This window comes from Camelus ferus, chromosome 6 (assembly GCF_009834535.1).
Source record: "Camelus ferus isolate YT-003-E chromosome 6, BCGSAC_Cfer_1.0, whole genome shotgun sequence".
Taxonomy (NCBI): Eukaryota; Metazoa; Chordata; class Mammalia; order Artiodactyla; family Camelidae; genus Camelus; species Camelus ferus.
In genome coordinates, this window is record NC_045701.1 from 89,748,940 (window position 1) to 89,775,018 (window position 26,079).

At 57.3% G+C, this 26,079-nt stretch overlaps 1 protein-coding gene across 2 annotated transcripts; it reads right to left on the reverse strand.

Annotated features, from left to right (window-relative positions):
• Positions 1-95: 95 nt before the first annotated feature.
• SLC25A29 (solute carrier family 25 member 29) lies at positions 96-14,806 on the reverse strand. 2 transcript variants are annotated; one of them, XM_032482629.1, is made up of 5 exons: positions 14,018-14,806; positions 12,986-13,077; positions 8,416-8,459; positions 3,448-3,531; positions 96-3,162 (listed from the first exon to the last, which is right to left on the reverse strand). In XM_032482629.1, the coding sequence occupies exons 1-5, from the start codon at positions 14,026-14,028 to the stop codon at positions 2,404-2,406; spliced, it is 990 nt and encodes a 329-aa protein (XP_032338520.1). In that variant the 5' UTR covers positions 14,029-14,806; the 3' UTR covers positions 96-2,403. The 2 variants fall into 2 exon arrangements, with proteins under 2 accessions (XP_032338520.1, XP_032338521.1); XM_032482630.1 differs by lacking the exon at positions 12,986-13,077.
• Between the last annotated feature and the right edge of the window lie 11,273 nt (positions 14,807-26,079).

Here is a 26,079-nt window from a genome sequence, read left to right on the forward strand (position 1 = left end):
TCCTCTTCACTGTACAGTGTGGGTTCTGTTTGCATTTGTATTTTTAACCACATTACTGTATTACTCATTCCAAATAAAATAAATACAAATTCAAATCAGGGAGAAGATGGAGTGTCCAAAAATTTATTAAAAACCCCGCACCTCTGCCAACCTGTCCTCCTGCCTGACTTGGTAATGTTTAACCATCAGTGGCTTGGGCGGGAACGGGGGACCCTGGGTTTTAGCATCTGCATGGTTTCTTTCAGAGGAAAGAGTACGGAGAGAGGCCAGGAAAATTTCATTGGGGAAGGATGCTGCCTGGGACCCCATTGGGCTGGGGGGCTCTGCTGGGTTCATGGAGCCTGTGATGCATCTGAGGACACCTTGCCTGGGGTCACCAGCTAGCCCCTTCCCACCTGCCTGTCCCTGGTAACTGCAGACAAGCCTGAGGTCACAGGCTGGTGCTGGGGGTTCAATGGGGTATAAAGGCCCAGGAGAGCAGGCGCCCTCTGGGAGGGAACGTTGAGGGGGGCCTCTCTCCTGCCCCCTCTGCAGGTGGGCAGAGGCTTCTGGCTCAGTGGTTGGAAGGTTAGAGACTCCAGGTTGGCAGCTGTGGAGACTCAGGGAGCCCAGGATTGACGCCAGGAGGCTGAGCAGATGTGGGGGTGGGCAGACATGAAGACACCCCTTTGGCATGCAAGGCCTCCTCCAGGAAGCCATCAGAGACTGTGTAGGTTGGGTTAGGTCTAACCTCAGATGGACAGGTCCATTCACCCTTCAGAGCTCCACGGAGACCTCCCTGCTCTGGGAAGACGTTTCTGGCCTCAGGTAGAGTCCTCTGAGCCTCCACACTGCAGCCTTTCCAGAGAAGTCACAGCACACAGCCTCCAGCTGGAGGACGGCGAGCACCAGGCCTCCCATCACTTGCTGAATGGCTGAGCTGCATCCAACGGGCCTGTGAGATTTACTCACTTAATCCCCAGGCCTCCACTAGCCCCATTTTGTAGATGAGGAAACTGAGTATCTGGAGGTAGCCCACAGCCCACCCAGGCCACACAGCTGGGGCTGCCATCAGGGCCTGAGGGCACATTGGCCACCAAGCCGGCTCCTCGGGCTCCAGTGAGGGGGTGGGGAAACCCCTTCCTCTGTGATCCACAAGTGCAGCCCAGTTCTCCTGAAAAAACAAAGAACACTTTATTCCCTTGGTGGTTTCTGTACAACAACGATGCCACAAGGTGGGAGTCCTGTCTTCCCTGAACAGTCTGTCTCCTGGGAGAGCTTATCATATCAGCCAGGAGGCTGAGCCTCACTCAGGGCAAAGGAGACCTCAGGCACCTCCAACTTGTGCAGAAGCATTCGCCACCTCCTCGTCCCATCTCACGGCCACAATGTACTGGAAGTGCCAGGCTGCCCCAAGCTCACACCTCCACTCTGCTTCTGGTGACAGCCCCTGGAGGGTGGGCTCAGGTGCTGTTCAGTATGAAGGGGTCCAACCCTGCCGTACCTGTGCCCACTAACAGGCCCTGCCTGGCCTCGCGGAAACACCAGGCAGTGAGATCGCCTAGGAAAGACACCGCCGGCTGGGGTGGGGGCTCCCTATACTGCTTTCCCTGCTGACCCCTCTGCACACGTTGGGAAAACTTGGATGGCAGTAGTGGGCCAGCGCCCCAGACATCAGCTGACCTATGCCCCCATTTTAAAAATGGGCAGCCTGAGGCCCAGATGGTGAAAAGACTTCCCTTTCCTCAGCTGTATTTAATTGAGATCACCTCTCCTACTGGCCTGTGCCCACTCCCCTACTCCAGCCCCTAGGCTAATATGGAGCCTCTAGAAGGTTCTTCTTAGTGGGTCCCCCAAGTTACCCTCCAGTGGGATTGGCAGTAGGGGTACTCGTGGCAGTGCCACATGGAGAAGCTGTGGGCACTGGCAGAGGGTTCAGTTCTATGACACCAGGAGGCCTGAGCTGCCTGCCTGTCCCATACAGACCACACAAGAGGCCAAGACGTCCCCAGAGCTCTGCCTGGCTGAGGGTTTCCAACTAGTGAGTTGCTGAGCAGCCCATCGATGGGGAGAGAGACCCTGTGGGGCTGTGGCTGGGATCCCAGGGAAGGCTGGGTTTCTGGAAGACTCAAAGTAACCGTGCCAGGCTGGCACTGCACCAGGCATCATCTCTGAGCTTCCTGACTGTACAACGTGGGTGCGAGGATCCCCATTTCACAGTGGAGAAAACTGAGAAAGTCAAATTTGTGGCCAAGGTCACCCAGCCGAGGAGAAGAATTCAACCCAGGTCTGATGGAGTGCACGGCCCATGGAGTTTGGGAGTCTGGGCAGGGCGATCGGCCAGGGGTCAATTTATATCTATGTTGTGTTTTTGAAAAGCGGTCCTTGGGGAGGTCAGGCTCTTCCCTGCCAGGGTCCCAGGCATCACAGGCTGGAGGGCTGGGCCAGGGTAGGACCTGCTGGGGCAGCAGAGGTAGCGGGCACAGCCTCGCCCTCAGGCCGGGCCTCCTCACCACGTGCATAGGTGAGCACCACAGTGACGGTGGCAAAGGTGGCGGCGTTGACGGGGAAGGCGCGCAACAGCGTGGAGGCCAGGCCGCGCGTGAAAACACGCCAGCCCTCGGCCTGGTAGCTCTGGCGCACGCAGTCGACGATGCCGCGGTAGCGGGGGGCGCCCCGCAGCCCATCGGCCTGCAGCCGCGACTTGACCACGTCCACAGGGTAGGTGGAGAGCCAGGACAGGATGCCCGACGTGCCGCCCGCCAGCAGCAGCTTGGGCACCACCAGGCGGTCGCCCGGCTCACAGCCCAGCGTGCGGGTCAGCACGTCGTAGGCGAGGAAGTAGACGCCGAAGCTGGGGGTCTCGCGCAGCAGCGTGGAGGCCATGCCCCGGTTGACACCGCGCAGGCCTTCCTGCCGGTAGATCTGCGCCAGGCAGTCCAGGGGGCCGCGGTAGGTGCGGGCGGGCCCCGCGTCCTGCAGTTGCAGCCGCGTCTTGGCCAGCTCCATGGGGCAGCAGATGACGCACTGGATGGTGCCCGCTGCCGCGCCCGCCAGGAACTGGTTCAGTGGTGAGTCCTGGCCCAGGGCCCGGAGAGTGTTGCCCTGTACTCCGAACACCAGCGCATTGATGAAGGTGAGTCCCATGAGGGGCGAGCCCAGGCCTCGGTACAGGCCCAGCACCTGCAGGGCGCACGAAGCCGTGTCAGTCTTTGGTTGCCCTGCCCACCTCCCCAGGGAACCCCCACTGGTGACAGCTCCCCCAGCCCACCCCAAGTGGTCACCAGCATCAAACAGAATTTTATTAGAACCAAAGTCCTCAATCTCAGAGGCCTGGGCTTCCCGTTTCCAAAGCCAGGCTTTGCCCAGTAGTTACCCGGATGCCTGCTTTTCCCACTCTGTGGTCTGCGAGTGAAGCAGTCTAGGCTGGTTTCCCACCCCCACTGGTCCCAGGCCCAGGGCACTCACGCTCTCCTGCTTGATGATGGCCTGGAAGCAGTGCAGGGTCCCTCGGTACTGGGGCTTCTCCATGCTCTGGACCTGAAGCCGCACCTGGAAGGGGGACCCAGTGAAAGGCAGCAAGCCAGGGCCAGAGCACCCAGCTCCCTGGGGCTGGCACTTGGTCAGCCCAGATCTCGAGGCAATAGGCTGGACGCATGAAGTGGGGAGCTAAGTAGCTTTCTGTGGCTTTTGGAATTCCAGGGTGAGGCGGGGCGAGGCTGGGTGTCTGTGCCTCCTCAGGGAGGGGTATCGGTGGGCAAAAGGCCAGAGACAGCCAGCTGAAGAGGGGCAGCGGGTCCCCAAGACCTCAGATGAATAGAGGGTAAGCCCCCTGCTTCACTCTCTCTGCACTACATACTGACAGTGGGACATGAGGCATCTCCTGAGATCTCCCCACTGTCCGGGTGGCAAATCATGGCCGATGCCAAAGGGGCTCCGGGTCTAACATCCACCCTCCCCTTATCGGGGGCTAGCAGCATGCAATGGGCTCTAAAAGTGAGGCATCTTGGGCCTCACGGGCCTCCCACTTGGTTTCTGCTAGGGGCCCCTAGTGAGGGCAGTGGTCATGAGTTAGTAAAGTGGTGGCAGGAGAGGAGCCTGATAGCCTCCTTGGGGACCACGTCAGCAGCTCTGGGACCTGGGGGATCAGGCTTGGCTGCCCTTGGAGCCCAGCAGTCTAGAACCTTACTGTGAAAGCCTTCTTTGTTGACGGGGAGCTTATCTCTGTGCTGGATGTGCAGGTCCCACGGTGCGGAGTGGGAACACATTTCCTAAACTCAGAATCCATGTCACGGGGTGGAGGGAGCTAGGTTAAGTCCCATTCTCAGGAGCTGGTCTCCAGCTCTGACAGAAATCATCACTCTCACAGCCAGGGCCACGGCGTGAGTGCCTTTCCGTGCTGGGCAGTGGAGAGAGGCTCGGACGTAATTACCAGCCTGAGATGGGTTTGGTTGCTCCCACTTCAAAGATGGGAAGACTGAGGCTCAGAGATGCTTGGCAACTCGGCCAAGGCTGTCCCCTCCAAGGACATGAGTGGCTGTGTTGGTCGAGGCCAGGGTGGGGCGGGGGTGCTGCCTGGTGAGACCAGGTGGATCGTCTGCTGGCAAATGCACTTACAGAATATGCTTTGTGAGGAAACGAGTACCATCTCTGCACCCAAGGACCCCGACAGCTGGCACCCCTACTCTGAGAGGCAGCCAACAACTGAGGGCCCTTGCAGCGTTCACCTCAGCACCCCTCCCCACTCTTATAATAATAATAAGGCAGAGGAGGAAATAATAATACGGCCCAGAGGAGGAAAACCACCACTCAGCGAACTTTAAGATGTTAACACCACGAGTTCTGGCTCAGGCTGTTTCTGTGATGCGAGGTTTTTCATTTTCCCTTCAGTGTTCTGGGGTCTCTGGGGGACCGCCTCTTCCTCCTGTGGCCCCTGACACTGACACCAGGGCTGTGTTAGCAGACAGGATATGAAGCAGAGCTGTCCCATCCATGGGTCGGACTTTCAGACACCCGGTGGCATCTCTAAGTCTTTGCAGGCTGGATATGGTTTCAAGCCGAGGCTCAGGCCAGCTCAGGTCCCACAAGAGACTGCAGGGGCCTACTCCTGTCTGTGTTTGACCCCCAGGTCTGGGGTGAGAGCCTCCTGTCTAGGAGTCTAAAGGACCAGATTTGGAGGTAAAATGTGGCCCAATGGCCCAAGTCCCAAAACTTCGAGAGGTGAGGTTCTTAACATTCTGAGGGACAGGACCTTGTACAAGAAAAGTGGTCATTCACACACCAGCCCAGGAAGCTCCCAGCTCCCCAAATGGGCTAGAGACCCCAACATGAAGATCCTCTGATCCAGAGGGGGCTGATTTTTCTCAACCAGCACCAGGGCCCCCTCCCCAGGACCTGTGCTGGGTCCAGGCTCACCTCACACCCTCCCTGTCCCCTGCTAGTCCGGAAGGGAACTCGGGGGGAGGGCGGGGCCAGGTGGGGGCCAGGCCCAGGGGCTGATTCAGCGAGGACAGGGAAGAGAAGCGTGGGGTTCACCTGGTCTGTACTTACTAGTGCTCTCCAGGGTGAGGCTTACGCTCATCTACAACAAAGTTACATTTTGCTATGGATGGAGACAGCCCCTAGCTCAGAAAGTAAAGGCAATTAAAGCAACACAAAATTTCAACATCACATCCAGGCACGGGACCCCCAAGGCCAGCCCCCAGCCTCCCGGCTCCCTCCCTGGCCCAGGACAGCTGCTCCCTGGGAAAAGCAGGCTCAGACATGGCGTCCCTGGTTACTGTCATGTCCAGTGATGTGGGACGGAACATAACCCTCCCACAGAAACACAGTGTGGAGGTGGTGTGTCTAAGGCCAGTGGCTGCAGTTCTGGGCGCAAGAGAGGGAAAACCAAATTTTGGACTCAAATTTCAGTTCTAAGGACCTAGAGGAACAAACTGCAAACGTCCCGGCCCTGAGACAGTGTGGATGGACATGGAGCACTGTGTCCCCTCAAAGATTCCGAGCACAGGTCCAAGCACATGAGGTTTGAGAAGACGTAGAAGGCACCACGGTGCGAGGTCAGGATGGCGGCCGCCTGGAGAAGGGGAGTGCGGAGCTGTCAGGAGGGGAGTGGGGGGCTTCTGGGGGGCTGGCCTCGTTTCTTTCCTCAGGTGTGGGATGATGATCACGATTCACACATGCAGCAGGCGTGTGCTTCTCTCCACGTGTGGAATTTCAATTAAAACAACAGCCACAGAGCTAAGAAGCACATCCCGCTTTTGCCAAAAGCAAGGAATATACATGGGTCCGTGTGCACGCCTGTTTGTCGGTAGGAATCGGTAACAAGGGTTGGGAGAAAGTTACATATAGGACTGTTGTTTTTTTTCTTCCTAATTTATATTTCTCTATTATGGTTAACGTTTTGTTTTGTTTATGACCTATATCACTTATGTAATAGAAAGCCAACCAAAAAGATGTGTATGCACCTGATGATTAAAACACATTTAAAATCTATCACATTTCCCAAATTTCTTTTAATTAGAATGCTTAAATTTCATAATGGAAAACAGCCAGTTTAAAAATAATAAGGCAGGGGGATACAGCATTAAAGTGGATGTGCTCTCTAGTCAGCACAGTGTAGTAGTGTGTGGGCCTGTGGTGGGACGGGGGGGTCCAAGGTTGAGTGGCAGTGGTCATTCCTGGGGGGGGGGGGAGGTTCTCCCCCTTCGTAGTAAAAAGCTTGGCTTGTAAAGACAGGTTTGCCCAGGTGTGATGCTGGTGGGCCACAGTTACAAATGGATTTCCTTAAAGACCACCCTCCAGGTGCCAGGTAAGGGTGGGGGGTGTCCCAGAGACAAGAACTCAGTGGGGTGGAGAGGATCCTGTACCCGAATTACTACAGGGGGCCCAGGTCATGGCTCAGGTGCTCAGAGGGAACTGGAGGCACAGGACAGTGCCCCCACCCCCGCTTGGTGGGACTGACTGAGGGCAGAGACCTCTGCGAAGCTGGGCTGAGGAAGAGACTCAGAGGTACTTCTTGGCTGGATGCAGCTTTGAGAGGTACTCACAAGATAGAGCACGGCGTAGCATGGGCCCTTGGCCAGGCTGCTTTGGGCTCCCCGGCCAGCAGGCAGGCTCCATGGGTAGCCAGCTGGGCAGAGCACGGGACAGCATCCCACAGCACCTCACTCTCAGCGGGTGCGTTGGGGGACTCAGGGGCTCCTGCCTGGCCAGAAAGCCTGACCCTTCTGCCTCCTCCCCAAATTTGCCCACAGTGGATGGGAAGGAAATTGGTGCCCATGAGAACTTGCATTTTGTCCAGCACAAACTACGCTGCTGAGCCCAGGGAACAAAGGCTTCAGTGATCTTGCCAGCCCCTCACCATGCAGGTCGGAGGTAGCGTGACGGGCCACGATCCCAGGGCAGAAGGCTGGCAGAGGGCCTGGAGGGGCACAAGCCCCAGAGACAGGACTTTTTCTGGTCAGAGCCAATGCATACAGCAGGGCCCTCATGCCTTTACTGGAGGAAATCCCAGCCCTAGTTCACAAGACCTATTCTCGGCCCAGGAACACCTGGGCTCCTGAAAAAAGAGATGGGAAGTCCACTCTGCCAGCTAGGGATGACATCCTCGCCTGCGCTCTGCCCTCGCCCCAGTGGGAAGTGGGGCCAAGTACAGTGTTGACGGCGAGACACAAGGTCTAGCCTAGTGCCTGCTGCCTGCAGCTCACCTGGCCCCCAGGGAAGCCGGCAAGGAAGGGCCCTGACTTGGCTCGTTTAAGGACAAAAACTGCCAACAGCAGGGGGAAAATCTTATTTGGGAATTTCCAGCTGGGAACATGGACTTCCTTGGTTTCCTTTCAGAGGCATCGGAGAGCCCACAGCCCGACAGTGTCCCAGGTGCAGGCTCGCGGCACAGGGGCCACAGTCTGGAGTCATCAGCACCCCGCGGGCGCACACTGGCCCTCAGGAAACGACCGCTCACTTTCTCAGCACTGATAACCGCTGCCCTGTGAAGACCACAGACACAGGAAGGACTGACAAGGTTTGACTTTTCTGTTATTTTCTCTCTGAACTTTTCTTTCAGGAAGCTGGCTGGAGTTCTGCGTAAGGACAGTGTGGGTGTCCCCGCTCTGGGCAAAAGGAAACGTAACTTTGGCCCCTAAGTCCCAGCTGGCCAAGCCCCAGGAAGGATCTCGAAGTTCAGCCCTGGGTGGGAGACGTCAGGACAGACCCAGGAGGACAGGCCCGCTCTGCCGGCTGGACAAGCCGCCGCTCGCCTGGGCAGCGGGGAGAACCCTGAGTCTACCTTTACTCTAGAACCTGTGCAAAGACCTTGGAAGTGTCCCTGCGGCGGTCATCAGAAAGGCGCCTCCAGCTGCCCCAGCCCTGTGGGCCTCCCTCCAACGTCTGTACCTCCACAAGGGCCAGAGAATAAAACCGCCACAAGAGACTCACCTTGACCGTGTCAAACGGGTGTCCCACCAGCACGCCTGCCACACCTGGAGGAAGAAAGGAGGACTTGTGACCCAAATGCCCTGAAACCGCACTGCGGGGTGGAGACCTGGCTGGGACTGTGTGGGAGCTGCAGAGTGCCTGGCATGGCCCGGGAGCCCCTTCATCGTCATGGCCAGGGTTGGGGGTGGGGCCAGGGTAGGTCAGGGTGACATCCCCAGGGTCAAGCCAGGATCCATCCAACTCAAAGCTGGTGTCTCTCAGTCCACCCTGCTGCTCACTGCAGGTGACCACAGAAGTTGCCCCTTGGGAGGCTGCACATGCCGCTTCTAAGATGGTCCCATTGCTCCAATACCTAGCATGGTCAAGGGCTCCAGAGATTTTGGACTTGGGGCCAGAGCCTCATGCAGATTTAAAGTTTCGCTGTCATCTACCAGCTGGCTGAGCTCACAAAGGCCTCGAGTCTGAGCCTCACTCTCCTCACCTGTGTGGGTGTGAGCGCCACCCTCCCCCAGGGCAGCCCCCCACCCTGGAAGTGCCGACCCAGGACCGGATCACGGGTGCTGGCTTCCCACCCCCTCTTCTCTGCCTGGGAGCCAGCTTGTTGCCCAGGGAGGCAGCTTGTGACTCCGCATTCACGCTTGGTTATGTATCAGTCCAGGACTTGCCAAAACCCAGCACCCCCTCAAAGGACAAAGGCTCCCCCTCCAAATGGCTCACAAACACTTCTCAGAGTCCTGCGTGCTGTACATGTCACTGTTGTAAACGTCCCTGTGAATCAGGCAGTCCTGTTCCCCCACCTCACAGAAGGAGAAACTGAGGCTCAGGGAGGTCAAGTAACTGCCACACCAACTCCCATGCCTTCCTCCCTAGAATTTCATGGGTGTACATCTCGAAGTACTCCTTTTATTGCTAGTGGTGTTTGTGTGTAATTAAAACAGCCAACACTTGTTGGGTCACAAACAGTAATGTTTCTACCTACTGGTTACTGTCCTTAGTCTTGTACCTAACACCCCCTCTGCTACTCCTATAAAGACCTGCTCATTTTACAGATGAGGAAACTGAGACACAGAAAAGCAGTTTGTCCACGCCACACAGCTAAGTAAGTGGTGGAATGCAGACCTGGCCCCGGAGCCCTCCCCCTTAACCACGCATCCCCCTCCCCGCTAGAGCTGGGCACTGTGTTGGGGGACGCCCCAGAGTTGATGGGAGCTCTTGCACTGCTTCATAAATTGTATTTTTAATCTTTATATCATGTCCTCTTCCCCTTGTTTAGTGCTTCGGACCTTAAAACCCACTTTGCCAATCCAGCTTTCTGTTGGGTCACAGGTGCCTGGTACAGTTTTGTCCAGTTCTTGATTTTCAGGCCCTGTTTTACTCCTCTGCTTCAGATGTCCCACAAACAGCCTACAGCTGGGTTTTGGTCTCTGCCATCCGTCTGAAGCAGTCTCAGGTTTTGCCAAGACAAGAGATCTGACGTGCCTCCATCTTATTTTATGGGCATGATTTATTGTACTCCCTTCCCTTTCCACGTTTCTGCTGGTTCAGGCAAACTGCTCCTCATCCCCTTTCTGCTGGTTAATTTGTAGGTTCATCTAAGCATTACTGCTGCTTTCTAACACTCATCATCATCATCACATAGAAACAGGGTCAGAACCGTCACACACACCTCCATCCCAGGGTGAGAGAGGAGGCGCGCTCTGCCCCCCACCGTCCCACACTGCCCCTAAGAGCCACCCCAAAAAGACTCCCACCCTGCCAGCTTCCACTGGTCTTCACCTATAAGCCCCACCAGACTCAGGTGCGATTCCCTCCCCTCTACACCTCTCCCCCCACCTTGGAGGGGGCAGTCTCTGCTCTGATCACTGGAGCCTTTCTATGTCCCTCAGATGTAACGCATGGGGACACGCCCTCTGAACTCCTGCTCATCTGCAAAACCTGCTCCTTGAACGCCATCTGGGAAAACGGTCCTGTGCTCTGGTGAGGATTCCGGGCTGAGGCCATTAGGGTGGCCGTGTCCCAGAATCTTCTGGTTTCCAGCTCTGTGGACGAGCAACCCGCTGACACTGTATTTCTTCTCCTTTGCCAATAGTTTATTTATTCTGTCAGGAAGCCTCTGAGGTTTTATCTGAAGGTTTTTGGACTGTCACCAGGAGATACCAAGGGTGTGTGTGTCTTTTTTCTTTAAAATAACCCTGCCTGGAACTCCCCCAGCCCTTTCAGTCTGCAGACTCACTTTTTTCTGGTCAGAGAAGATTTCCACTGTTAGGTATTCATCATACTCATCATCTCTAGAACTTTTTCTCCCTCTGGAACCCCTAACATTCACAGCTTGGGGGAAAAGACACCCCAAGTCTGTCTTTCTGTCTGGAATCCCACCTCTGTGTTTCTGGTCTTTGAGACACACTTTGTTTCTATCATTTGAGATCTACCCTTTTCTTCATTTCATGTTTTGAATTTTACGACTTTGAAAATCCTAGTTCTGGAACCTCCCTTCTTGGGCCGGAACTGCATCTCCTTGGGTTCTGAAAACCTAGCACTGCCGGGGTCTGCCTGCCACCTGTCTTCTTCCTCTCTCCAGCCGCGGCACCCGCCGCCAGGCCCACCTCGGGGGGTCCCCTTCCAGTGAGTGGACAGCCCTGCCTCTGGCTCCAGGCTTGCCCAGGTTTCAGCCGCAGCCTTCCTCAGCCTCCAGGGTGGGCGGGGCACCCCTCGCCCCACCAGCTCTGTTGGGAGCCCCACCAAGGATCTCCTACTTTCTCCCTCAATTTGTTGTAGTGCCCTCAGGTGAAGGGCTGGGTCACCCTCACCCAAAACGTGCCCGTCCATAGGAACAGAGTGGGCTGTGGGGCCCTCCAGTCCCCCAAAGCCCATCCTTTTAACCTCCCAGTCACCTTGAGAGCCAGGAGGCCTGCAGAGCCATCTGCCCGAGAGGACACTGAGGCCTATAGCCACAGCAGCTGAAGTGACCCTGTTCCCCAACTCCAAAGCCAGTGCCCACTGCCCTACATGAGCTGGACTTTCAGGGGCACCCCCGCCATCCCATGACCCTCCAGGGCAGGAGTGGGGACCACTGTCCTGGAGGCACCTGGCAGCAGAGGGGGTGGGAAGGAACACCAGGATGACTGACCTGTCCCCCATGGTGGGGTCCCTCTGCCAACGGTTGAGTTTCTCTCTGCACCACCTCCCATCCATACTCGCAGCAGGAAGATCTCCATCCAGAGCCCAAGGTCCAATGGGCCCAAGACCTGGGACTGATCCCTTGTGGGGGAGTGTGGGTAGGCATTTGGACCCTTTGACCCCATGAAGCCTCGGGGATACTGTCAATCAAGGTCCCACCCTGCCTCCCTGAGGGTGATGTTGAACACGAGGCCCACACTCAGCCAATCAGAGGTGATTTACTGTGCTTCCTCCCAGGAATCAACAGCCACCCCAGTAACCCCCACTCCAACCCTGGAAAGATAGCCATCATCTGCCTTGAGCCCTAGGCCTTGAGGAGCCCAAACCCAAAGGAAGCAGGCGGGGGCCCCTGGGGCCAGGCCCCCAGGTAGGGGTGCCGCCTGTGCAGTTTCTGTACGGCCCCTCAGCTCTGGCCAGGCCGTGCCAGGGGCCTGGAAGGCTGGCCTGGGACACAATCAGCTCACTGTCCTGCAGGCCGGCCCCTAGCGCCCTGAGGCTGGGGGAAGGGGAGAGCAGGGCGGCCCCGCCCCACTGGAGGAGCCAGTGTGATCTGCACTAATCCTTCCACTTCTCAAGGCCTAGGTTTCTCCTGGGTTAATACCTAGGAAAGGGTCCCTGGGCCCAGGAGCTGCTGATCCTCTACCCACACGAAGGGGAAGTGGGCACCACCTGCCCTATGCTTCCACTTGGACCCAGATAGTGGGGTGGGGCTGTGGAGGCCTACAGCTCCCCAGAGTTCTGGACCCTGTCTTTACTCCAACCCTGGGACCTAGACAGGCTCTCTCCCAGGTGGGCTTGGTGAGGATGGGCACAAGACACCCCAGGCAGGGCCCTGCACAAGCAAGAGCCCAGAGTGACTTAACATGTGTGTCTGAAGGAAGGGCCTGGCCCAAACCTCAAACCTCATGGCTCCCAGGACACCTGTGTGAGTATAGAAGGAATCCCATCCCTCTGGGGAAAGAACCCACACTCCCCAAGAAGTTGGAAAGGGGCATTAGCCCTGGACTAAGCTACCACTGTGGGTAAGTAGAGAAGGGTCTGGGGCCCAGGAGGAGTCAGCGGCCTGGTAGCAGGACACTGGGGAGGTTCCCCGAGGGGGACGGGAAGAGCAGAGAGTGGGATGGAGTTGGGTGGAACTGCGAGCTGGACACAGAGACCGACCTCTCCTGTCTCCTCTGCACCCTGGGCTTGGGAAAAATGCTCCCCAATTTACAGGAAGCTCTGGGGTTTCTTCCTCCCCTCTAGCCTCGTTTCCTGAGGCCTGGAGACCCGACTGGCTAACCACAGGGGACACTTCCCTAGAACACTCCCTTCTCTATCAGCCTCCTCTCGCCCAGAGCAGGAAGCTGCGCCACACCGTTTAAAGACTTCAGGCCACTGCTAGTCTACTCACTCCTCTTCCTCCAAGATGCCCACGCTGGCAGGTATCTGAGAGCTTTACTGGAGCGAGCCCAAGCCGATGCAGAGTGAAAACAAGGGCGGGTGCTGGAGGAGAGAAGCATCCGTCGTGGGAAACGTCGGAGCAGGACCGGGCCTGGGGCCACCCAGCCGGTCCTCTGCCGCGTCTCTCAGCCCCACTCCCTGATAGGTAAACTAGGCTCCCACTGACTACTTGTTGAATAAATTAACCCTTTAAGTAAAAGCAGAGAAACGCCCACGGTCAGGCCACAGCAGAGACTCAGGTCCTTCTGGGTACACAGGCTTAGAGAGGACCCCAGCGCCGCGTCCCCGCCTCAGTGAAGGTGCCCCATACCGGCTACACGCACGCGTGTGCCCAAGGCCTAGCTCACATGGCGTGTCAGGGCCACTCTGCCACCCGGGTGTAGTCTGCCCTCCCAGCAGTTCACTGAACGGCATATAAGCAGGGGACGGGGCGCCAAGACGTGACTCGGCGCCTTTTAGGCCATCCCACTAGGGGGTCGTCCGGTGGCCTGGCCGCAGCCCCACCAGGCGGACTGCGGGAGAGTGGGTAGAGCCAGTCTCAAACTTCTTGGGCCCAGGGAGGAGACCCCGCTCCAGGTGGGTGGGGGCCGGAGGAGGAGGTGAGAGAGATGTGCTCAGGGCCTCGCCATCCGATGACCTCGGGCGAGGACGGCAGTGGGGCATCCTTCTGGCAGGCCCCTGGCAGCCACGGTGCTGCCCCGGAGCCCCCGACCTCTCGTACGAACGTGCCCCGAAGGACTTAAAAGACACTTGCCCTCGAGGACAGCGCGCTAGGCGCCCAACAGGCTTGATGCCAATTTACGCCCACGAGAGCTCGGTGAGACGAGAGCATTGTTGTCCCATTTTACAGACGAGGAAACCTCAGCCACAGTGTAAGCCGATGGGCCGAATGCTCCTAGGTGAGCTGGCCTCGCATCCCGGACGCCTTGCTCCGGGCGCCCGCCGTACCAGGCCCTCATGCCGGACCCGCCTGCCTCCTTACCTCCAGCGCATCCAGCCAGAAAGTCGAGCGCCATTGCCGGGTCCCCGGCGACGCCGCCCTTCCTCCTTGTCCTCCTTCTTTGGCCTCTCGCCGGACAGGTCGCCGTCGAGGGCTCCCCGGCCTTGCTGGGCTGGGACTTGGCCTGGCCGCCGCCTCCTAACGCGGAGCCCCGCGCAGGCCGAGGTCTAGGGGCGGCAACGGCGGCGGCTCAGGGCGCTACTCCTCGCCGGGCGCACGTCCCTCGCCGGCCGGCGTGCTCACACCAGCTACACTCCGCTCGCAGCCGGTGGTCCCTCACCTCGGGCCGCGAGTCCCGCCCCCAAGACCGACCAGCCGGGCTCGGGCGGGGCGCAGAGCTCAACCAATGGACGGGCGAGGCGCGGACAACACCCCAGGCCCTGCGCGCCGCCGCCGCGCCTCATTGGCTGGGCGGGCTGGGCGGGCAGAACGGGGGGCACGTAGCGGGCGGGCGGGCGGCGGAGGTGCACAGGCGCTGCAGACAAAGAATGTGCTTCGTGCGCCCGCCCGCTCACCCCGGCCGGGAGAGGAAACCTGGTGTTCGCCGCGGAGGGACCGTGGAGCTAGGTCGGGCCGGGGGTCCCACTGCCTGCTCGGCCCGGGAACTTCCCGGAGTGAGGGATGCGGATCAGCTGGGCCGGAGGTGGCGTGCACTCGCTCTGGAGTGGGCCTGGAATCCTGGGACCTGGGTTCAGATCCCAACTCGGCCGCCCAACCTCAGGGTCCTCTCCTGTATAATGGGGACACACCGCGGCAAACGACGTGGAGTTCCAGGACCCTCCGCGGCCTGAAGGCTCGGACACTACTTGTGATACTGCTCCGGCGGCAAAGCACTACCTGCGGGAGTCTTCGCCCTTCCCGTCTGTGCGCCCTCCAGGCGGTGGGCCTGGGGCTTCTGGCTTCCTGGCCCACCTTGCGCGGGGCGAAGGGCGTGGCCAGGCCCTCGGGGGCCCTCACCTGAGCGCTGACTGCGGGAGCCGCGGAAGGTTGTGGAGCAGGGGAGGTTCCTGGACTGGCTCAAGAGCTGCGAGGCGGGAGAGACCAGATCGCGGCGCGTCCATTGGCGGCGGCCAGAGGGAGCAGTCATCCGGCCTCGGCTCTGGGAGACCTGGGAAGCGGGCGAGCCAGACAGAGGGGAGGGAGTGTGCGGAGGTGATGAAGTGGTAGGGCGCTGGGCTCTGGACAGCGGGAGATGGAGGGTTAAGTAGGAGCGGAGTCCGACGCCGCTCCCTGCGCTCCCTTCCCTCCCAGGTACCTGAGATTGACGGTGGCCACGACCCCTCCCTGTCCCCTGGGGAGGGTTCCAGTCCCCTGGCCTCCTTCCCCAGCGCGTCACGAAGTCTGTCCAGTTGGGACTGGGCTTGGCTGTGGGCTTTCTGCATCACAATGAGAGTCAGATAACATCTTCATGCCTTCAGGCCTGGTCCGAACTTCCTTCTTCACGATCCTGTGGTCAGGACCACACTGTGCGGTGTTTCTGGGTTGCAGATCACACTGTTCTTTTATTTGCATTTTACCAGGTCTGAAATCGGGATGGGGATTACAATGGACGTGTCTCATGGACAGGTTTTAGGCTATACTTGGTCCTCAGGGGTACATGTCAGGGGTCGGTAAGCAGTGAACCATGGTGATACAGAGGCCACCAGGAATCCAACGATCATGTGTTGTTCGCTTTTATTAGAATCTACATAGAACATTCATTAAGCAGAAACCCAAACCCAGGTCTGCTGACTCCTAGTCCAGTGCTTGTGATGGCTGGTGGGCCCTGAACTAGGGGTCTGGAGGCCTGGGTTTGACTATCGCCAGCCGCTGACCCAGCTCATGCCTCACAAGGCCTGTAAGGCAGAACAGTGAGTGGGCCCCAGAAGAAGCCCAGAGCCAAACGGGCAGGAGTTGACTATGGGAATACTCGTATGGCTGGAGGCCTCCGAGGCCATGGCAATTAAACTGGATAACCTACATCCATCCGGGTAACTCACCCCTAGGAACAGGGGGTCACTGAGTCCTCAGGAGGTAAAGCTTTCTGCTTCCATCCCTGTTTTTGGGGGGTTTGAGAGGAAAGTCAAGAACCTGAACAGGGCAGTGAGTCCGAAAATTATCATGGGACAATCAAGAAGGAGACAAGAAGGAGCTGCTTTGTTTTGTTTTTAAGAGAATGCAAGTGCTTTTAAGTTCCTGTCATTCTGGGGACAGGTTGCATGAGCCCTGACCCCCTGGGGGTCCTTGGGAAGGGGGCCAGCAGCCTGATACACAGTAGACACTCAATATTTGAACTTCAGAAAGCTCCTTGAAGGAAAGCCCTGTTTGGGCAGACCCTACAGGGGTCCAGATGAGGTTGCTGGAGGAGGGGCAGTGAGGAGGAGGTGAAGGCAGGCACTGCGAGGGGATGGGGTCACTCACGTGTACTGCTGGCTTGCTAAACCGTAAAATCACATTTCTCCTGAAAGCCATCTCTCCCTAAAGAATTATGCATTTCCCTTCTGCCCAAGAGTCATGCACTCGAGTGGTGCACAGATGGTGATTAAACTCCTCTCTGCGCCTGTGCGGGGACAGGGCAGACGCTCCATCCTGACCTCCAGGGCCTCCCATGGCAGTTAGGGAGAGCCCAGAAAGAAGTGAAGAGAAGTCACAGCCAAGTAAATGAGTCCGTGTGCAATGGGCCTGCATTATTACATCAGCCATTTGGGCCCCCGTCTGTTGTTCTGTTTCATTTCCTGAAGATAAAATTACAGCACGGAATGTGCTGCTTCAAACTCCTCACGTTCCCCAGAGCCCCAGGGCCCCACCCAGGGGAAGCTGCCTTGCTGTGCTAAGACCCCAGCCTCCAAGGGGCAGGAGGGGACCAAGGCTCCAGCAGTAGGAGGACAGCGAGGAGGGGAAGAGGGCGAGCGGGGCCGGGGTTAAAGCCGGGTCACTGAACGTGCATGGTAGGGTTTTTATTTTGCACAGCTTTTTTTTTTTTTAAAGAAATTTTAATTTATATTTTATCAAGGCATGGGGGATTGAACCCAGGACCTTGTGCATGCCAAGCATGCGCTCTACTACTGAGCTACACCCACCCACCTCGTACAGCTTTTATAATTTCTTACATAAGACAGGTTTAGTGTGGAAAAATTAGAAACGCTGGCACGTTCTAAAAAGAAAATTGCTAATGTTCTCACCCTGGAATCTGTTGAATTCAGTGACAGGAGGCTGTTTGGACCCCGGGTGGGATGGGAGCAAGGCTGGAGCTCCAAGGTGTCAGGGCGAGTGGGGTGGGGCCGACTGAGGCAACAGCTGTGTAGACCTGCTGGGGTTAGGCTGTGCCAGAGGGTGCACAGGGTGGGGCTGGGAGCCAGGGCAGGTATAATTCTAGGATAGGAGCCACCGGGACAGGTTCCAAAGCTCCCGGGCAAAGATTGTTGGGGAGGACAGGGCTGTCAACTGGCTCCCCTTCCGTTTGGAATAAAACCCAAGCCAAGGGCCTCTAAGCCCAAGGGGACCTGGCCACGCCCTCACAACTCCAAGTTCACTCCCACCTCAGGGCCTTTGCACTGGCTGCTTCCCCTAGGTGGAAGCTCCTCCCAGCCTTGCTGGGGTCATCTCCAGAGCTCAGGTCCCTGCTCAGTTCTCTCCTCAAAAGGGGCTTGACTGGCCTTCCCTGTCTAGAGTGGGGAGCCCCTCATCCCCCTGCCCTGCTCTGGTCCAGCTCCTGGGGTGACGTGTTTTCCTGTGTGTGTTTATCACCTCCCTTCCACCAGAATTCAAGCTCCACCAGGGTGGGAACCCTGTCTGTCCTTTTTACTAACACGAAACAGGGCCTGGTATGGCAGGGGGTGAGCAGGCGGCTGAGGAGCCCGCCCCGGGGTGAGCAGCCGGTCCAGGCTCTGGGCTGTCCTACCTTGTGGCCACAGTTCCTCCCAACCCAGGCCCCTGGAATCGGAGTCCCAGGGTGACAGCAAAAATGCAGATTCCAAGGCCCCACGTCTGCCCTCAGGGAGCAGGTAGGGGCAAAACCTGCATTGAAACTGGCCTCTTCAGGGGTTCTTGTGACCCTGGGGACCTTGGGTTGAGATCATCCCCAAGGACAGGTTCAGGAAAGCGCTGGCTTTGCTTTTCAGTCTCAACTTGGACCCCTCCTGGCAGTGTGACCCTGTGGGCCGTCTTTGCCTCAGGTTCATCACCTGTAAAATGGGTTCAGGAGGGTTCTAGGGGCCAGAGCCAGTGAAGGAGATCACGGAGCCAGGGGAGACCCAGCCCTGCTGGTCTTCTAGAGCAAAATGCCTCCACTCTATGCCTTTAGCTGCTGACATTTGGCAGGAAATAGAAGAGAATTAATTTAATCAGCTGAGGTGCTGAAGGCTTTCCTTAGCCCTGACCCCACAGCTGGGCTCCAGGCCTTGGCTCAGGAGGGTCCTTTTCTGGCTGCTGGAGATGCTGCAGTGAACTGGCGGGGTGGTTTTGTGCTGAGGGCCTAGGGACCCAGCAACTGGTGTGCGGCCTGCTGCTGATGAGCCCTGGCTTTGCACAGCGGGCCTCTTTCTTCTGGTGGATAAACATTTGTCCCTCCAGCCTCTAGTCTAGTCCACTCTGGAAGTGACTTAGCCTCTCCAGTGAGCGAGTCTGCTCTGGGCCTCAAAAGGTAGATAGCCTGGGACCCCTTGGGGACAGCCAGCCACTGTCCTGGTGGCCTCTCAGTCTCCCGAGCCCACAGCGCCCAGAATTTTCCTGTTGGGTAGACTTTAAGGAGTTCACCCTGTTGACTTTAGTCAACCCCAAAGTCCCCACCGTGCTGTGTGGGTTTTTTGTATCTTCATTCAGTTGGAAACGTTCATAGTTTTCCCTAGGGCTACCACTCCAGGTGAGCTGTGGGCCTCTGGCCTGCCCGACCCTGGCTTGGCTTCAGAGTGGACCGAGAGGCAGGAGTGAGGAGGCTCTGGCCAGATTATGAGATGACCAGAAACTCAAGATGGGGAGTGATATAAATAGACAGGGCGAATGTGTCTGTGTGTGTCAAACGTCTGGTGTAAAAATAGCTAAGGAGGATCTGTCTGTCCTGGGGATGCCCCGGACCCTGAAGGCCAAAGTGATGGTCCCCAGGCCAGGTTGGGCCAACTGGAGAGAGGGGCTGGGCTGGGGGAGCTCGGCCAAGTGTGGACACGGTATGTGATTGCAGCCCGTGGAGTTGTCGGTGCACTCTGCAGACCTCCTGGGGCCAGCGGCTGTGCCCTCTCCAGGGGCTCCCACTGTCGCAGTGGGGGACAGCTGGATGAGCAGACTGTCCCAGACTGGCGGTCAGTGGGAGCAGGTACCCAGAGCAGTGGCCAGAGGAGGGCAGTGTATCCCCACCTGGGCCGGTGATGGGGCGGCAGGGGGCGGGGCGGCGGGCAGGGAACCACGTGTTCTGAGCCGAGAGGCGGGCCTTGCAGTCGTTATTGGAACCAGGGTCCGAGTTCCCCTAGTCCAGAACCTCTCCGGGTGGGAGGGGCCTTAGCTAGCTCTGAGCCCCTCCTGTCTCCTGTGGCTCCTCCCAACGCCCCCCCCCCCCCCCGGCCCAGCCTCGGGCAATCCTCCTGCCAGACACACCTGGGCAGTGGTTCCTGAGCAGGGAGGGCAGTGTCCCCTCCCCCAAGCCCGAACCTCCTACCCTGCCTCTGGAGCCCCCACCACGGCCTCTCTGGGTGCCAGACCCTGGGCTTCTGTGCCACACGGCTGGGGGCCAGACTCACCTCCCAGATGAACCCCATGTGGGGCCTTGCTGTGCAAATGGTGGGTGGCAGTCTGGCTTCAGTCACCCTGCTTTGAGCATCTGTTGGGGGGCATTGGGGGAGGGCTCCCAGTAAGCCTGCCCTCCGGAGGCTTCCTGCCAAGATGTGCCTCTCCTTCCCAGTTGGCCCAGGTGGCTCCCCTCCCCGGGACTTGATCCCAGCTCCCTTCCTTCACCTGCCACTCCCCCACCAGGCCCACCGCTTCCCCTAGACGTGTTGTGCCTACACCAGTGAGATGTGTCCGTGTGCTGCAACCAGGGTGTTCCAAGCCCAACCCCGGCACTCCTTGCCATTCTTGTCCACACTGGGGCGCCCATTCAAGCAGGTTCTTCTATTGCTGCCTGTGAGTGGGTCCCCACCCCCTTTGAGGGCGGACCTGACTGTAAAGGCTTTGAGGCCGCCCCTTTGCCCCCTCTCCTGGACCCCCGAATCTGGGGGAAGTTGGGCACCATGTTGTGAGGACGCAAGCGGTCCGGTGGAGAGGCCTCCGGCTGACAGCCACGTGGGCGAGTCACCCTGGAAGGGGGTCCTCAAGCCCCTACCAAGCTTCAGATTGTGTGCCCTGGCTGACAGCTAGAGTGGCTTCCTGAGAGACCCTGAGCCAGAGTCACAAAGCTAAGCAGTCCCGGATCTCTGGGCCTCCGAGACTGTGAGATAATAAAAAGTTTGATACCGTAAGTCTACATTTGAGGGTAACTTCTTGTGCAATATTGGATAATTGATATGCTCCCCAGCCAGGCTGGGCTGCAGGGAGGTGAGGGTGGCATCCGAATCATTTCTGGAGCCCAGCACCCAGCGTGAGGCCTGGAATGAATGAATGAGTGAGTGAATGAATAATTGACAGAAGTCGGTAGCTTCTTTCCCCAAACTACCAGGTGTGATAGGCCTCAGGCCTTGCTTTGGAGAGAGCCTCCCCTTCCTCAGTCCAATCCCTGGGTCTTGGATCTGGGTGGGGTCAGAAGTCATCTTGTCTAGGCAAGAAACCTGAGGCCCAGGGGGGTTACCCGCTCAGCCTTTCCAGCCAGTGGACCCCAGGGTTGAAGATGCCTCCTGGGCAGGTCATGAAGGGGGCTCAGGGGGCTGGAAGAAGTGAGCGGCAGCCTTGGGCTACAGCTTGGGTGCCTGGGAGCTGAAGAGACCAGCCTAGGGTGTGGGGCAGGAGTTGGAGGAGCCCGACCACTTGTCCAGGAACAAGTCAGCAGCGGGTTCAGGCTTAAGACTGCTGGCTGGCACCCCGAGGTCACTTCTGCTGCATGTGATCACCAGCGCCAGGAGCCTTCCAAGTCCTTACCTCTGTTAACCCGGCCGAAGGTAGCTGTTGTCCCTGTTTGCAGATAGGGAAACTGAGTCCTGGGGTTAAGTTAATCGGTGTCACCTATGCCAGAGCTGGGCTCAAATTCCAGGTCTTCTGCCAGTTGTCACCATCCATTGCTCACAGCAGGCCTGGAGGCTGGGTCTGACACCTGTGCTGAGCTCGGAGGGAAAGGCCGCAGTGGCCAGCAGGTCTGCCAGCAGGAGCGGGAACCAGAGCGGTGGGGCAGGCCTTCCTGTTCACCCTGTTTCCAGGGTGGAGGCACAGGCAGGGGAGACGGCAGGGAACGCCCTGTCACATGCTTTGCAGCCCTGAGGTCCTGGGAATCGGGTCCCTAACCCCTCAGGATGTCAGGGGGGACCAGGGTATCTGGCAGGACTGAGGTGGGGCTTACTCCCCCCACCCTGCAAACCCGTCACACCTTAGACATACACATCTCCTCCTGCTGTGGATGTGTGGTCTGCAGCAACCAGCTGGGCATCATGCTGTCCAGGCAGAGTGGGGCCAGGCCCAGAGAGGAAAGACTTGTCTCCTGTACCATTTTACAGATGAGGAAGCTAAGGCTTGGAGGTCAGTGGCTTGCTGCCAGTCACAGACTGAGGTGGGAGAGCACCTGGCTCGTTTGACCTAGTTCAGTCTTGCCAAAGAGCTCCCTTTTCCAGAAATGCCAGGGCTGCTGATCCCTGGAGAAGGCCTGGTCCTCCGCTGCCCACTCTGGGCTCTTGAACAATTTCCATTGCCTGGAAGCCCCACTGCTCATCCTCGGCCCCTCCAAGTCCTGCCAAAATTCATGCAAAGTATGTGATAGCTAAAAATAGTTCACGTGACTCTGGCCCAGCAAACTCCCCTCTGAGAATGTGCCCCCGAAACAAAAGACCCCAAAGTGTGACCCTTGGAGCAGTTTCTGCAGCACACAGAGTATTACACTTGCATGTACAAACACGATCCAAAGTGCATCACTAGCAGGTTAAATCATAATGGTGGTGTTTAGAGCACCTACTGCCTGCAGGCTTGGTTCTAGGAGCCTTATGGCTGCAGACCCTTTAGTCCTCCCGAAGCCACAGGGTGGGAGGCAGCAGAACTGCCATTTTACAGACAGGGACACTGAGGTCCTGGCAGGTCACGTGGTGAGAAGTGCCCGGCGAGGACCAAGCCCAGGCAGCCTGGCTCCGCCGCCTCCTGTCCACACACGTCCCCCAGCCACACCACGGGCACCATGGATCTGCAGAAGGAGGTGAGTCCCCAGGCACCATGGAGGCCAGGCGGCCCAGGAGTATTGATGATAAAGGAAGTAAGTTGCAAAACAAGAGTGAAAAAAGAAAATGTTGTGTTTGCTTGCATCCTACTGGGAGGCGGGACGCGGGCCTGGCTGCCGGCCTTTCACTTTATTTGCTGGCTGCATCATTTTGGTCTGGATTTTTTGTTAATAACTTGTAGTTATTCCTTTTCTTATAAAATGTAAGAATGCCTTTTAGGATGTGCCAGGCTCCTCCATGACACCTTAGCCAGCAAGCCCCCCGTCTGTGTCCGGTCCCTTCTCAGAGCCCTTTTCGTTGGCAGGGGCCCCGGATGTTTGTGTCAGGTCTGTTCCCCCTAGGGAACTGCTCGGAATTCCTTGCTCAGGCCTCCTGTGGGCCACACATGATGCGGCTCTGCTGTTGGTGGAGGAGGCCGAAAGCCAACCTTGCTGCTAAGAATAACAACACTTCCCATTGGGAGAGGTGCCCCCAGCAGGTCTACTGTCATCCATGCAAGACTCAGAGAGGCCACACACCTGGGCCAAGGTCACACAGCTGGGAGAGGGGGATCCAGGAGCCAAACTTGGGCTGAGATTTTCCCCAAACCATGTGGGGTTCTCTCAGGCCAAAACCCCTGCCCACCCAGCTACCAGAGGTCTTCTTTGCCTTCTCCCGTGACAGGTGTGGGCAGGTGACCCTGCCCGGGGCTCCTCTGTCCATCTGTTCATCCATCATCCATCCATCCACCTGTCCACTTATCCACCACCTTTCCATTCGCCTGTCTGTCCTTCCATCAGTCAGTCCTTCCATTCATCTGTCTGTCCATCCATCAATCCACCCATCCATTCACTGAATCATTTTCTCAGGCATTTCTTCGTCCAGTCTCCCCAGGCTGCTCACCCTGTGCTGAGCGCTGTGGGCTCATGGACAAGTCTAGCCTGACGCTGCCTGCCAGGAGCTCACAGCCCGGTGGGGAGATGTTTAGATCTGTGCTAAGCAGCCCAAACAGTGAGGTGGCCTGTTTTCTGTCTCTGCTGTGGAGGAAGGTAGCGTCTGGGCGTGTTTGTTCAGGAGACAAAAGGCAGGTGAAACTTGGCTTCAGTGACCGAGAAAACATGCTCGTCTCAAATGTCACCTCTTGGGCTGCCCTTTCTAACACCCTCCCAACACTACCTGTCCCCTCTACTCTGACTCTCAGTGGCACTGACCTGCCCTCTGGCAGACACTGTTTTGGTTATTTATCGTGTTGGTTGTCTGTCTCCTCCCCTGGAACATAAGATCCTGGGGAAGGGACTTTGGCCTGTGTTTATTGCTGTGGCCCAGTGCCTAGAACGCAGCGTGGAGTTGGCATGCAGTGTGCGTTGCATGAGTAGGGGGCATGGGCTGGGTGGGCTGTTGGCCAGAGGGAGACGAGGCAGCTGGGGGCTGTGCAGATGGCTAGCAGGAGTGGATCTGAACATGAACTTCAGAGGGTTGACCTCAAGGCTGGGTGCTTCACTGGAAGCCGGGTGCAGGAGGAAAGCTGTTCAGGGCAATTCCTGGGCTCTGGCTCAGGTGCCAGAGAGTGGGTAGCGCTTACTGCATTAGACCCTGCAGGAAACATGAGACCAAACTGCTCCCTGCTCTCTCAGTTAGACCAAGGCCTCAAGCTCCCTCATATCTGAGGCACTGGCCTCTCGAGTGTAGCATCTGCAGTTGAACCCAAGTCCCATCTGTATTTGCCCTGCTCAGAACAGGACTGTCACCTCCCTCCTCCTAGAACCTATGCTCCTACTAATGCAGCCTTAGCATTTGGCTGGCCACTCCCACAAGGACCCCCGGAGCTTGCCCTGAGTGGTCACAGATGTGAGGCAGCTACTCTCTTCATTCAGTGAGTGCAGAGATGGGGGTGTCGAGAAGTCAAGGGGTTTTCCCTAAGTCTCAGAGCTGGGATGAGTGGCAGAGCTGGGATTTCTTCAAATCTGGCTGGCAGCCTGGCTCCTAACTGGACGCTGAGTTGCGTCTCACTAAAGGCCAGGATGGCATCAGGACTGGCCTTGGAAGAGCTGCATCCTGCCCTTTGCCCTCTGTCGTGGCAGTGGCCACTGCCAGCCTGTGTCTCCCACTCACTCCACAAACAGCTGGGCAGGTGGAGGTGGGGCTCCCCTACATCAGCACCAGCCTGTTCAAGGCCGGCCTGCAGGTTCACTCATCAGAGGCAGGAAATAGGTGGACAGGCAGCCCCTGCCCTGAGGGCCACCTGGACAGGGCAGCCAGGACCCTGCCATGTCAATTCCTGTCTCCAGTCCTGCCAGCTTTCTTGTTAACGGGACGCTTACTGTGTGAGACCTTGGGCACGTGCACCGCCTCCCTGAGCCTCAGTGTCCTTGAAGGACTTCATGTGGGTCACATGGGGGGACGTGCTGAGCTCACCACTGGGGTCACAACCATAAGGGCGGGGCTTACAGGCATCAGGGTCTGGCCCTCGGCATTAGAGAGGGGCTGGTTGTTAGAGGGTCTCATGATCAAATCTGGCCCTGCTGTCCTCATGGCCTCGGATGAATCCCCTTTCTGGGCCTCGGTGTCTCCATCTCTAAAATGGAACCATCAACTCTGCCTCCTTCTCAGGGTTGTGATGAGGACCCCATGAGCTGGTGAAAGAAGAGTGTTTGGTTAACTAAAGCGGGGTACACTGCTGGGGGCTCACCATTCTTGTCAATGGTTTCCAGTGACCAGCAGACAGAGGTGGCCTTCAGGAGTGTCCTGGTTTGGTTAGAGGTCAAATTGACAGTGAGCCCTGCTCAGAGCTGGTCCCTGGCTGGGCTCTGGGGACTCAGAGTGAAGGCAGACCTGGCCGGGGCCCCGGGGCCAGGAAGACAAATGTGGAATCGACAGGAACAGTGTGGGACCAGGGAGTTGTGAACAAGACGGAGCAGATGGTGCACTGGCTGTGACCTGCATTTGGGCTGCTCCCCGGAGGGTTCTGACCAACCTCCCAGACACCTAGTCATCGGTGGCCTGTCTCCCCGACTCCCTCCCTGCCAACTGGAGTTCGCTGGGGACGGGGCCTGGGTGCAGCCGAGGCTATTAAAAGATATTAAATATAGTTCCCTGTGCTATACAGTAGAAACTCGAAACTTACTGTTTATCTATTTTATATATAGTAGTTAGTATCTGCAAATCTCAGACTCCCAATTTATCCCTTCCCACTCCCTTCCCCTCTGGTATCCATAAGTTTGTTTTCTATGTCTGTGAGTCTGTTTCTGTTTTGTAAATAAGTTCATTTGTCTTTTTTTTAAGATTCCACATGTAAGTGATATCATGTAGTTTTCTTTCTTTCTGGCTTACTTCACTTAGAATGACGATCTCCAGGTCCATCTATGTTGCTGCAAATGGCATTATTTTATTCTTTTTTATGGCTGAGTAGTATTCCATTGTATAAATATACCACAACTGTTTTATCCAGTCATCTGTCGATGGACATTTAGGTTGTTTCCATGCCTTGACTATTGTAAATAGTGCTTCTGTGAACATTGGGGTGCCTGTATCTTTTCAAATTAAAGTTCCCTCTGGATATATGCCCAGGAATGGGATGGCTGGATTGTATGGTAAATCAATTTTTAGCCTTTTGAGGAATCTCTATACTGTTTTCCATAATGGCTGCACCAAACTACATTCCCACCAATAGTGTAGGATGGTTTCCCGTTCTTCACACCCTCTCCAGCATTTATCATTTGTGGACTTTTGAATGATGGCCATTCAGTCTAC

Bases quoted from the DNA above. Each gene is read 5' to 3' on its own strand.
- SLC25A29 (XM_032482629.1), bottom strand. The intron at 3,532-8,415 runs GTGAGTCTCTTG...TCCCCCTTCCAG, and splicing joins ACCCGTTTGACACGGTCAAG to GTGCGGCTTCAGGTCCAGAG. The intron at 3,163-3,447 runs GTGAGTGCCCTG...TGCGCCCTGCAG, and splicing joins CCATCATCAAGCAGGAGAGC to GTGCTGGGCCTGTACCGAGG.